The 13,589-nt window shown below is 49.9% G+C and overlaps 1 protein-coding gene across 1 annotated transcript; it reads right to left on the bottom strand.

Moving 5' to 3' along the window:
- Positions 1-1,689: 1,689 nt before the first annotated feature.
- Positions 1,690-12,784, bottom strand: C1R (complement C1r). The gene is made up of 11 exons (XM_030804712.1): positions 12,564-12,784; positions 11,628-11,856; positions 10,232-10,424; positions 9,764-9,910; positions 9,469-9,665; positions 9,011-9,158; positions 8,782-8,903; positions 6,563-6,641; positions 6,049-6,204; positions 3,288-3,362; positions 1,690-2,567 (listed from the first exon to the last, which is right to left on the bottom strand). Coding segments are annotated over exons 1-11 (2,118 nt in total). The 5' UTR covers positions 12,566-12,784; the 3' UTR covers positions 1,690-1,797.
- Positions 12,785-13,589: the final 805 nt, after the last annotated feature.

Raw genomic sequence — 13,589 nt, 5'->3', positions numbered from 1 at the left:
TATGGTTCAGCGGCTTTTTATTTGTTTTGTTTTTACTACTCTCATCTCCTCCACTCCACTCCAGTCCCTGGTAGAATGCTGAAGGTGCTTCACTTCTGAAAACATTTCTAATCATTAAAAACCTGGAATAAATGTATACTCCTCAAGTGTATTACACACCATTTCTGTATGCTTCTGTGTAGATTGTGGGAAAACGTTTCTTATGTCATTTCTGCCTATACAGGTCCACATTCCTGAAATCCAATATGATCTAAAGACAGAAAGTGCTTTTGTAAGTTTGGCATTAAAACTTATTTAATGGCAAATCTGACCTGAATGGGTGGGTAGCTATTTAGAGGGTTTTTTTTTTAATTAATCTCACTTACTATGAATATTTAAATATTTTTGTAAAGAATTATTAATCTTTTATTATAGGGTGCCGCTCTGGACCATGCTGGGGACATCCTATAATACAGAGTGTATTAACATTGTGAAACCTATAGAATCTTGAATATTGAACAGCAGTTGGCCTTGAGGGTGTCAGATATGGGATTGTGGATCTGCATTTGGGCTTATAAACTCATCATCACTCCGGCTGGGCATGGTGGCACACGCCCGTAATCCCAGCTACTTGGGAGGCTGAGGCATGAGAATCCGTTGAACCTGGGAGGCGGAGGCTGCAGTGAGCTGAGATTGTGCCACTGCATCCAGCCTGAGTGACAGAATGAGACTCTGTCTCAAAAAAAAAAAAAAAAAAAGTTTAAAAAAAAGTTAGAAAAAAACAACTCATCACTTGGGAATGTTTTAACTCTGCTGGTCTTCCGAAGTTCAGGCCTGTGTGTGCTGGGTCATGTAAAGTTGTTTAAACAAGTCTGGAACAGTCAATTGTGCAATAACATCATGATACTGTTCTATTACAAATACTTATAATGCTTAATCCAGGTTCTGGGTCCTTTTCTGATTTTTAAAGAGATCTTAAAGAATACAAGTGATTTAACAATATTGTTAGTGATTCAACTTGGAAACAAAAATTTCATAGCACTCCTCTCCTAAGGAATATTTAGAGATTGGAAGATGAGCTGTTAAAAAATCTGTTATAGGCTGGGCGCAGTGGCTCATGCCTGTAATCTCAGCACTTTGGAGGCCAAGGCAGGAGGATCACTTGAGGTCAGGAGTTCGAGACTAGCCTGGCCAACATGGCAAAACCCCGTCTCTACTAAAAATACAAAAAATTTAGCTGGGCAGCAGCGACAGATGCCTGTAATTCCAGCTACTCAGGTGGCTGAGGCATGAGAATCGCTTGAACCCTGAGGCAGAGGTTGCAGATAGCCAAGACTGCGCCACTACACTCCAGTGTGATGACAGAGTGAGAGTCTGTCTTGAAAAATTAAAAGCTGTTATATTTACAACTATGCATGTGGGAAAATCAGCATTTTCTTTATATTGTACAATCAAAACAAAACACAGATATTTATTGTTATCCATAACCCTAATTGTAAATGTGTGCATAAACTTAATTGTTCTTGTTGCCTTCCTGAGTAAATATTTTAAATATGACCTTCCTTACAAAATATTTTTATTTAAAGTAAATACAACTTTTGACTCATTTTGCACACTGGCATTTCTCATAAAACTTTATTTGGAAAAAGTTATATTCAATGACCCGATGGTACGTCAATGGGACTACAGGAAAGAGAATTTCACACACGATCTTTCTGCATCAGTAACTTTAATAGAGACTCTTAGTGGTTATCAACAACTGGTCAGTTTTTTTTTTTCCACACCGCTCTCTGGATTCGAACCTAGTGAATTCTGGGCTCAGTCCTCCTCCTCCATCTCTTTCTTGATCCAGTCCACATAGTTGAGCACTTTGGTGTAGAAGCCATAGCCCCTGCTGCACCCGATGCCCCAGGACACGATGCCTGTGGCCACCCAGCGATCAGTGTTCGGGTCCCTTACTGCAAAAACGCCCCCACTATCCCCCTGGCAGGAATCCTGCTTTAGAGATGGGTGCCCAGCACAGAACATGTTTTGAGAGAACACATCCATCCTATTCTTTCCCCGGAGCCAGGTCTCACAGGCCTGTGGATTAGCTACGGGCAGACGGACAAACCTGAGGTCATGGGCAATCTTCTCCTCCATGACCCCAAAGCCACTGACATAGCCCATCAAGCCCAGATCATAGAAGGTCTCATTGTCAGGGAGGCAGATGGGGAGGAGGTTGGGACCCAGGGTGACACTATTTTCCAGCTCCAGCAGGGCGATGTCCCCCTCAAAATTGTGGGACTCATCCTGACGGTAGTCCGGATGGACGCTGACCCTGCGGATGGGGTGATTTCCTAGCTTCATGAGCTCTTCCACGTTTGTGTGGCCCAGGAACACATCCAAAGAGGCGTTGCTTTGCGCTTCGTGTTCCTTGGGATACAGGGTGTGGGCAGCCGTGAGGATCCAGCGGTCGCCCAGCAGGGCCCCGCCCCCGCGCCCGTGGATGTTGGTGAACACCTGCCAGGGGAAGTTGCCCATCTTGGCTTTTTGCCCTCCGATGATGCGCTGCCTCTGTTCCACGGGGTACACGGGCTTTCCACACACTGAGGGAGAGACAGGGAAGACAAGGGCAAGTCAGTTCCAGGTCCCACACCTCTTCCTTCTGCAGCCAGCCAGATCCCTGTTTGTCCTCTCTTTTTGGCTTCTGTCTCTTTTCTCTTTCTCCTCCCATCCCCACACCTCCGTCATTGGCCTATTGACAGGCTCTTCTTGTTATTTTTTTTTTAATTATTATTTTTATTTTTTGAGACTCCTTGCTCTGTTGCCTAGGCTGGAGTGCAGTGGCGCAATTTCAGCTCACTGCAACCTCCACCTCCTGGGTTCAAGCAATTCTTGTGCCTCAGCCACTCAAGTAGCTGGGACTACAGGCGTATGCCACCATGCTTGGCTAATTTTTCTCTTTTTAGTAGAGGCTGCGTTTCGCCATGTTGGCCAGGCTGGTCTCGAACTCCTGACCTCCAGTGATCCGCTTGCCTTGGCCTCCCAAAGTGCTAGGATTACAGGTGTGAGCCACCACGTCTTGCCCCTTGTTCTTGTTTATTTCTTCCTAGGGGGTCTCCCATTGTTTTTATTCCCTGATTTCCCATCTGCTTAGTGAAAATGGCAGCATTTCAGGACTGAATTCAGCACTCTGTCCCTCTCTCCCTTTCTCCTGGGATGTTCCCCTCTTCTCTCCTCTCTCTCCTTTTTCTGGGCCACACTGCTTTTGAGGCCCTGCAGGCTGCTAAAGACCCTGATGATGGCCCCAGAGTGTTTCCACTCACCTGGCAAGCACCGAGGAATCTTCTCTCCCTTCTGTTCATTCTTCCAAATGCCCTGTGCTGTGCAGGTGTACACCCCTGAGGGCAGAGGATGCAAGAATCAAGTTGGGGGGTGATGGGTAAGAAAACTAGGTTGCAGAGGCCAGCAAGTACCGAGTGTGCTTGATGGGGAGAGGGGCAGGGAGGAACTAACATGGCAAGGGCCAAAGGTCAAAGGCTCAACTCTAGAAGGAAAGAATGTCAAGTGTTCAGAGGCTCTAGACCTATATTTTGTTTTAACGCCAAGTAAAAAAATCAGAATGCTTAACTATTTTTTTTTTTCTTTTTTGGGACAGAGTCTCACTCTGTTGCCTAGGCTGGAGTGCAGTGGCGCGATCTCGGCTCACTGCAAGCTCCGCCTCCCAGGTTCATGCCATTCTCCTGCCTCAGACTCCCAAGTAGCTGGGACTACAGGTGCCTGCCACCATGCCCGGCTAATTTTTTGTATTTTTAGTAGAGACGGGGTTTCACCGTGTTAGCCAGGATGGTCTCGATCTCCTGACCTCGTGATCCACCCGCCTCGGCCTCCCAAAGTGCTGGGATTATAGGCGTGAGCCACCGCGCCCGGCCAGAATGCTTAACTATTAATATATGTTTGCTGTGATCCCTGTTTGTGAAAGTAGACATAAAAACCAGAAGGAATATATGAAAATCTTATCAGTGATTGCATCTTGGTCGTGGAATCATAGATGATAATTGTAGCTACATCTTCTGATTGCTGAAAATGTGCCATGCTTGTTGCTAAGCACTTTATCTGCATGATCTCATTTAAACACTACAGTGACACTTGCAGGTGTGTGTTATTATCCTCATTTTGTGGATGAGGAAACTGAGCTTAAATAATTTGCACAGGGTCACATAACTTCTAAGTGCCAGAACCAAGGTGCAAGAAGTTTTCTGACTCCAAAGCCCAGCTCTTAATGAATACCATTTATAATCCAGATTTTTTTCCTTTTTTCTGTGTTTCAAACCTATAATGCATGTGATTTCTAATATTTAAAAAAAGTTAGAAAAATACCCACTAATGAATGAGAGTCGTTTAGTAAAACTAAGTGCAAAAATCACAACCAGGTTGAGAGGGGAGAATGGAGAGGGGAGTTTCACTGAGTTAGCTGTAGTGATCATGACGGTGGTGAAGATTGTGGTGTCGGTGTTGGTGGTGATGGTGTTGTTAATGGTGGTATTGTTAATGGTGGTAGTGGTGATGGTGTTATTTGTTGTGATGGTGTTGGTACTGGTGGTAGTGATGGTGTTGGTAATGGTGATGGTGGTAATGGTGGTGGTGGTGGTGTTGGTGTTGGTAATGATGGTGGTGTTGGTGTTGGTAATGATGGTGGTGACAGTGGTGTTGGTAATGGTGTTAGTAATAGTGGTGGTGATAATGGTAGTGATGATGGTGGTGTTCATAATGGTGATAGTGATGATGGTGGTGGTGATAATGGTGTTGGTAATGGTGATGGAGGTGATGGTAGTGTTGGTGTTGGCAATGGTGGTGGTGGTAATAGTGGTGTTGGTAATGGTGGTGGTGATCATGGTAGTGGCGACAGTGGTGTTGGTAATGGTGATAGTGGTGATGGTGGTGATGGTGTTATTGGTGGTGGTGATGATGATGATAGTGGTCATGGTGGGGATGATGGTGTTGGTGGTGGTGATGGTGATGTTGGTGTTGGTAATGGTGGTGGTGGTGACAGTGGTGTTGGTAATGGTGTTAGTAATGATGGCGGTGATAATTGTAGTGGTGATGATGGTGTTGGTAATGGTGGTAATGATGATGGTGTTGGTAATGGTGATGGTGATGATGGTGGTGGTGGTGGTGATGGTGTTAGTAATGGTGTTAGTAATGGTGGTGTTGGTAATGGTGTTAGTAATGGTGGTGTTGGTAATGGTGTTGGTAATGGTGATAGTGGTGATGGTGGTGATGGTAATGGTGATAGTGGTGATGGTGGTGATGGAGATTTTAGTGTGGTGGTGACGATGGTGTTGGTGGTGATGATGGTGTTGGTAATGGTGATGGTGGTGATGGTAATGTTGGTGTTGGTAATCATGATGGTGATAATGATAGTGGTGATAGTGGTGTTGGTAATGGTGTTGGTAATGGTGGTGATAGTGGTGTTGGTAATGGTGGTGGTGATCATGGTAGTGGTGCCAGTGGTGTTGGTAACAGTATAGTGATGATGGAAGTGGTGTTAGTGTTGGTGGTGATGATGATATTGGTAATGGTGATGGTGGTGATGATGGTGTTGGTGGTGATGGTGGTGTTGGTGTTAGTAATGGTGGTGGTGATAGTGGTGTTGGTAATGGTAGTGATAATGGTAGTGGTGATGGTGGTGTTGGTAATGGTAACAGTGTTGATTGTGGTGATGGCAGTGATGGTGGTGATTGTGCTGGCACTGATGCTATTGGTAGTGTTGCTGGTGTTGTTACTGGTAGTGGTGGTGATAACAGTGATGGTAGCAGTGGGGGTGTGGTGGAGGCAATGGTGGTAGTGGGGATGATGTGGTGACAGTGAGCTGTTTATGCGATTTGAATCTTTTCTTTGCATCAGCTCAGATGCCTCCTTCTTCAAACCTACTAGGTTCCTGTTAGCACTATAATTTAGGCCCCTGAAGTCAGTGCCCTGGCAGATACCTTAATATGCATTCCCTAGGGATTCTACTGGCAGAAGTCTCAGAGGATACCCCAAGGGGATGGAAGGGAGGAAATTTCCATTTGCATTGGTCCCTACCTTGCTCAGACTCCCTGGTGCCAGCTTTGGCCTGCATCTTGTAATATGGCTCATGGCAGTAGTACTGGATACGGGCCTTGTAGGTGTTCACTCCCATTGCAGTGGTGTAACGGAAGGCACCATTAGGCAGGTTTCGGGGCTGCCCACAGTCCCTGACTTGGAGAGAACACAGGGCAGGGTGAGAGCTGAGAATGTGCTGGAACTTCAGTGGGGGGAGTGTGAGTTGTCTACCCGCAGAGCAGGCTGAGAAGCTTAGAAAAGATAGTCAGTGGGGAGGGCCCTTGCAATGGACAGGAGTTGGGTGGCATGAAATTCAGTTCTGGGTAGAGCCCATCCATCCCGCTGAGATGAGGGCTCACTGATTCCTGAGATGGGCGATAGGCATCAAAGGACAAGTCAGGGTGAGGGCCTCTTAGAATGAGGCTTAGTCTGGACCTCTCTTTCTTTCTTGGCCCAGGTCCTCAAGGCTGGAGGTGGGAGGTCCCCAGGGTCATATCCCTGAATTGTGACTTACTCTTGCATCTGGGCATGGCACGATGCCACGTGCCATCATCCTGGCAGACAGCTGTGAAGGAGTGCAACAGCTGGTTCCCCTGTTGAGCAGATGACAGAGGTGCTATCAGTGCCAAGAGGCAGTGCAGGTCCCCTTCCTGCCCTCTCCACACAGGAGTGGGAGGCAATACAAAGACATCTCTCAGCTCCCCTGGATGGATGGATGTGGCTTCCCCATGGATAAGGCTCCTTCTTCCTTCTCCCCAGCCCATTACAGACAGGAGCATTGAGCCACACCACAGCAAGTCAGAGCAGGGCTAATTGATAGACCCGATCATCCTCTCTCTAGACTGTGGCCTGTTCCCACTGAGGTCCAATCGAATCCCACAATTTGTAATTTAAAAAAATCACAAGCCACGTTTGAGTGTTTTCTGTATCAAAACAAAAGCCTGTGCTCCAGGGCAGAACGGTGTTTCTGATGCTGGTGTCCCCTGCCTCCAGGCCTGCATCACTTTATCTCTCCTGGGTTGCAGTTTTCCTAAGGACAGAGGCCTTCCCTAAAATACTAGAGCCACCTCGCAGCTTTGAAAGGTGCTGGAGACGTTGATGTATGTGAAGTGCTGTTGCTGTTGAGCAGGGGCAAGACTAGGAAATGGCAGTCTTTGAAATGAAAAGTTACTGGACAAATGAATAAGTTTTACTAAGACCAAAATTCGGCCAGGTGCAGTGGCTCACGCCTGTAATCCCAGCACTTCGGGGGGCCGAGGTGGGCGGATCACTTGAGGCCAGGAGTTCGAGACCAGCCTGGGCAACATGGAGAAACCCTGTCTCTACTAAAAATACAAAAATTAGCCGGGCATGGTGGCACACGCCTGTAATTCCAGCAACTCGGGTGGCTGAGGCACTTGAATAGCTTGAATCCAGGAGAATCACTTGAACTTGGGAGGCGGAGTTTGCAGTGAGCTGAGATCATGCCACTGCCTGGGTGACAGAGCAAGACTCTCTCTCAAAAACAAAACAAAACAAAACAAAAGACCAAAAATCATTCCATAGAGTTAGCCCTGGAAAAGGTTGCGAGAGAATGTGTATGAGAACTAGAATGTCTGAGTAAAATGTAGGTAATGTGAGAAACGGTGTGACTTGCTTTAAATTCTATGATGTGAATAAAAATGCAAAAGTAAGGGCAGTGGGTGGTGTAGGCAAGGGAGGGTTGTAATAGGAGCAAAGAGGTTGTTAGTCTCCAGTCTTCTGGACCCAGGACACCCACCCAATCCTCCTGATGGAGCTGGAAGCATCTTGGAGTAAAGAACAATGCATCAGGTGAACTCGACTTGATGCAACATTCAGATGTGAGCTCCACAAAGGCTGTGTGACTATGTGGGTTTCTTTTTACTGAACCTCCCACATCTAGGACGGTGCCTGACAGTAGACACTTAAAGTGTGCATTAAATGAATTAACTGTGACTTAAGGACATATCATAGGTCTCTTCTTTGATTCTGATTAAGTCTTCCATGTGGACCTGTTGAACAACGATGGGATGTCCAGTCTTGGGTCTCTGTCCAGAGAGACAGAGATTTTTAGTTTACCAGCTTTTGTGAGATTGATCAATGGATAAAACCATATTCCCTCCTGAATCTGCAGAGCTGAGGACAGGACGGTGGACCCAGGGTGAGACCACCAACATGTGTAAAAGAGCCCTGGAGCAGGAGGCAGGAGATTGGGGTCCTAGTCCCTACCGTACAAAATCGCTGTGTTGTGTTGATGAGTCACTACATCTCCACCCTGCCTTTTCAGTTCCTCAGCTCTCTTGAGTTATTGGACTAGGGCAATAGTTCTTAAACTTGGCTGCACATTAGAATCACCTGGGTAGCTTTAAATAGTCCTGATGCTCAGGCCGTACTCTAGATCAGTGGAATCAGAGTCTCTTTTGGGGGCCCTCAACTTCAGTATTTATTTATTTGCCTATTTTTATTTTTCAGAGACAGAGTCTTGCTATATTGCTCAGGCTGGAGTGCAGTGGCTATTCACATGGGCCTTGAATGAGTGGGCTCAAGCAATCTTCCAGTATTTTTACACTCTCTAAGTGTGCAGCAAGTTTGAGAGCTGGTGGACCAGGAGACTTTTCCAGCTGAAACGTCTATGACTTCAGGTGGGGTAAGACTAAATCCTCTGTGAACCCACCACTTGAATTCCTCCTGGGATGCTGGGCCAGCTCTCTCCCCTCTGCCCTGGGCTCTTACCTCTATGAGCTGGTAGCCTTGCTTGCAGGTAGCAATGAAGTAGTCACGGAACTGGTACTGAGGCTGCAGGTTCTGGATGATGGTGAACTCGTCTAGGGTCTTGGGCTGGGGGCACTTGATGACTATTGGGGAGACCAGGGGGCATATTTATTTCAGAGCCACTTGTCCTTCCTTCTTCCCACCTTTTCCCCATTGCTGGCCATCGAGGGAGGCCTCCGGGGAGCCTTACTCTCGGTGGTGTAGCGCAGCTTCCAGCCCCGGCTGTCCCCCGACTCATCTGTGAAGAACAGCAGATCCACAGCATTGCTGCTGGTGTCAAGGTCGGGGGGCCTTTGCTTCCCACAGAACTCGCCAATGTTCTTCCCGTTGGCATAGATCTAGTAGGGGAGGAGGGTTTTGATTTTTTTTTCAGCTTGGACATTTTTACACAGGGCCAACTGGGTAGTAGCCTGGTGGCCAGGGTGGTGGTGGTGGTAATGAAATCCTGCCTTATGTGTGTTTTCAGGGGAAGGTGAAAAGGGATCCCCATGACCCAATTCCAGTTGCGTGGGAACTTACCCAGCCCATGGGTGATGTTGGCCTTTCCTGCCCCAGCTGGCCAGGGGATCCAGGAGGAAGTTGGGACAAGAGGAGCCAAGTGCAGACAGAAGGGGATGAAGGGGTCTTTCAGGGGTAGGACGGCTGTACCTGTAGCTGGTCATAGGGGCAGTGTACTTGCTGGTGGTCATCAATATCAAAAGGCTCCAGGAACTTGAGGTGCAGGGTGAGGCCTCGCTCCACCCGGATGCTGTAGTTGCAGCGCAGGTCAGGGGGGTAGGACCGAGGGTACTCCAGGCTGGCGATGTAGCCTGATGCCTCCGTGTACAGCTCGCTGCTGCACTCAGCTGTGAGAGCAGAGCCGCAGGGCATCACAGGGGTGCTCCGGCTGGCCCAGCAAGCCCTGGCTCAACCTCTGCCTCCCTGCTACACCACTCTGGCTCACCCTGGCAGGAATGCCTGTCTTTCTGAAGCTCGTAGCCTGGACGGCAGGAACAGAAGTAGCCTCCAACGTAGTTGTGACACAGATGCTGGCACTGGGGCTGGGGATCCTCCTCCCCTGATTTGCTCTGGGAAGCACATTCATCAACGTCTGGAAGGCATTCAGGAAGGTGGGTTAAGCTCCTGTTGGGAGACCTGAGTAGTGGCTCTGATCTTAGGGAGGTCACTCACCAGAGGCCTAAAGACAAAGGCACCTTTAGGCCACCTGGACTTCCAGGCCTCTCCAATGCTGTCTGGGGACTGCTCCATGGGGACAGAGCCCAGGTTGACAGGCCTCGTTAGGAAAAGCTCTCATGAGGGGAGAAGCAAGGAAAGCCAGGCTTTCGGCTTCTTTGGATTCAAGATTCCCTTTCTTGGCCCCCATTCAATATGGCTGAGGTCAGAGAGAAGGGATTCCTGGGGAGCTACTCACCCACAGCTTGGTAGTAGGCCAGGAAGCCTTTGTAGAACATGATGGTCCCATTCTCCTCGTTGGAGAAGTCCGTGTGGAAGGTCAGCAGCATCTTGTTCCCTTGGGACATAAATTCCTTCTTTCCCGGGAGGTTGCCCAGTGGAGAACCCAGTTGCCCACAGAACCTCCCCAGGCTTTTCTTATCAGCAGAGATCTGGTGGAAGAGGGACAGGGGGTAGGAAGAAGACCTGCTGCGGAGTGGCGCACGCGGTGGCTCAGTGATGGTCCTCCTTGTCTCGCCCAGAGTGAATCATGCACCACAGTGGCTCCGGCTGGTCACTACCTGCTGGGCTCAGCTGCTGCAAATTTCCCTATGTGACTTTCAACTGTTCCCCGAGTTTCCCACTGACTCACTCTTTGCGTGTTGTCCTGCACGGGGTACCTCACCTCTTCCCTGTTTTCTGCTCTGCTGGCAGGTTTCGGGTCCTTCTCCAATCCCACCACCTCCTATGGCCTGTTCCCCTGGGGTCCTGGTTGTCTGTACCCAGCCTTTACCTGCCCCTCATTCCCAGAGCTTGGACAGCTCCGCTTTATTTTCTGTCTTCAGATTCCACCTCAGCCTAATCAAACCATTCACACCTCGAGTGCCTCCTGATGCCCTCGGGTGAACATGAGCCCTGGAGCCCACCAGTCTCAGCATCAGCAGGCATTGCCTCGTCCCTCATCCTTCCTCCTCACAGCCTCCTCAACCTCTCCTTGACTCTGCCACCAAACGCCCTCCCCCAACACTGCACACTCGCCAAGTCTTCTGAGCGGGGAAGACGTGCCATTTTCATGTAATTCACGCATAATCTCCAGGGGTCTCCTGGGAATGGTAGTTATTGGACCTTCGCAGGCTCCGCTTGAGCCCTGAAGCTCATTTTTACTGGCGAGAGAAAGACAGGCCTGGGAAGGTACCCTTGGTTGCCACAGAGATGAGGGTTCTGAGCACACTGTCCTTGCTGAAGGCTATTCCCATGCTGCCAGAGCCCACATTTCTCCTCCTCACGTCCCTGTGTTCCTGTTGAAGCAGGCAGCCATGCCAATCTTCTCCTTGGACACAGGGAAGCTGAGGCACAGTGGTTTCCCAAAGACTGTCAGCTAGACAGCAGATGGGGAAGGTTTTCCTGGCTCAGTGGACGGTGAATTTCCTGAGTGGGTCCTGTCCCCTTCCTTCTCTGTGCTTCTCACCTCAGTGCTCACCGAGGGCCTCTACACAAGTGAGCGCCCATCCAGGGCATCCCCCGGCTGTCAGAGAGGCCGTCGGCCATCAGCTTTTGTGGGGCTGGGCTGTGTCTGGGGGTGTGCATGCCATACAGATCCCAGATCCCAGAGGGCCCAGTTTTGTCTCCCCTCTGCCTGCCCATCCTGCCCCTACCTTGACATAATCATAGAAGCAGCCTTCAGAAGGCTCCAGGTCAAAGTGCTGGAAGATGAGCTTCACCCTGTATCCCGTGGGGACTGTGATCACAGTGGTTGTTTCAAAGTTGTTGGGGTAAGGCTTGGGGAACAGAGGGGAAGTCACCTCCCCAAATAACTTCTGAGGGATGGGAATGGAGCCTCCTGCCCTGCAGAATAGGGCCGGCACCAGGAGGTACAAGAGCCACCTGCCAAAACAAAAGAGAGTGTCTGGAGCTGGAGGGGTTCAGCACTCTTGCCATGTGGGCAGTGGCCGTGGCAGGGGATGAGATGGCCATACCGCTGGGCATTCTCCTCTCTGCCCACCCTGGACCTCACAGACATGTTCTCAGCAGGGGTACGTGGGTGGGGAGGGCGGTCTTTGTAGCTGCTGCATCGGGTCACTCTCCGGGGCAATGTTCAGTCCAGAGGCCACCACACTCCCCTCACACTCCCTTTCCAGCGTCCTCCCCTGCCCAGACCCATCCCTCCCCTCCCCTTCCAGGAATAGGACTGGCTTGGGACCAGTTAATGGAGGGTGAGGGTTTCCACTCATGGGTCTCTGAAAGGGCTCCCACAGGTTCAGCAAGAACGTCTGGGAGAAACCATCTGTGGAGTGTGGGACACAGGCACAGAGTGTCCCCTCCTGGGCAAGGGGTCCCCTCCTCTCCCTGCTCCCTGCCGTGAGCCCAGAGGGAAGAAAGGACCATGGCATGAGCTTCTGTGTATTAAGGTCTCCTCTGATCCCTAGGAGGAGGGATGGGGCGTGTGTTGTGTGTGTCCACGCGTGTGCACAGTGGGATTGATGAGGTGTGTGAAGACAGAAGGGTGTTCCTGTCTCCCTGAATTGCCTCCCATGCCCTGGCTTCTCCTCGGGCTTCTCCCTCCCACCTGGGTGCCCATCACTCTTACTCACATTTCTCAAGGCCTGTGTTGAATCCTGGGCTCTCCCGACAGCGTCTTCATGCACTGTGTGCAGAGGGAGGCCGCGTCATGCACAGCAGGGAGGGGAGGGTTTTCTGTGGAGTGGAGGGGGGACCATTCCCGGAGCAATGTTGGAGGGAATGAACTATTTGCATAAACAAAAGATCTGAGTTTCCACTTTAGTTTAGTTTTGGTTTTGAAATCCCTGTTGGTGGTGCCACCTGCTGGTCTATGAGGGAAAGGGCTAAGGAGACTGGAGTCTGACTTTATAGGGCCAGGGGAGCCTTCGGTGGGAGGCCCTCTAGATGCCTCAGTCTCTAAATCTGATCAGCTTCTCCTTTCTTCCAAGACTTCCCTGCGGGCTGCTGCTGTGTTTACAAGGTTCCTACCAAAGCAGTGGGAGGGAGACCACAGGTTGCAGTGAATTCTCTTTTCTGGGCTGTCCTTTCCCATTGACCCTGTTCTTCCTGCCCTCATTCAGCCCACAGCCCTGGTCCAAGAATAGCCCGGGTTTCCATGCCCAGGACGTAATGATAGGAACACTGGGGCAGAGGAGGGCGCGTGGGAGTGGGCAGAAGAGAGAGGAGCTTGGTTGCCTTGGGGCCCTGGCCTGCTTTAGCCATGAATGACACTTGGACATAGAATAGGGATGGCCATGTCAGGGCAACCTGAAATCAGCCCTGGGTTTGAGACCCTCTGGGGCAGCTGCGGAGGGGGTAAAATGTCCCCATCTCCTCAGCATCTGCTCAACACAACTGCCAGGGCTGAAGCTAAGGGTGTGGGTGTGGAGCAAGAGGGACTTGGTTTTTCTGAGATGAAGCCAGGCCCCTGTGAGGGAGGAGGGACCCTCGTCTCTCCTGTCCATCAGGCCATAGTGTCCTGCTTTAAAAATTTTGCTCTTGGCCATGTGTGGTGGCTCATGCCTGTGATCCTGGCACTTTGCAAGGCCAGGGTAGGAAGATCTCTTGAGCCCAGGAGTTCGAAACCAGCCTGGGCAACATAGTGAGAAGTTGTCTCT

The sequence above is a fragment of the Nomascus leucogenys genome, chromosome 23 (genome assembly GCF_006542625.1).
Source record: "Nomascus leucogenys isolate Asia chromosome 23, Asia_NLE_v1, whole genome shotgun sequence".
Classification (NCBI taxonomy): Eukaryota; Metazoa; Chordata; class Mammalia; order Primates; family Hylobatidae; genus Nomascus; species Nomascus leucogenys.
Note: the sequence above shows the minus strand (reverse complement) of the source record. Positions and strands in the feature narration are given on the sequence as shown.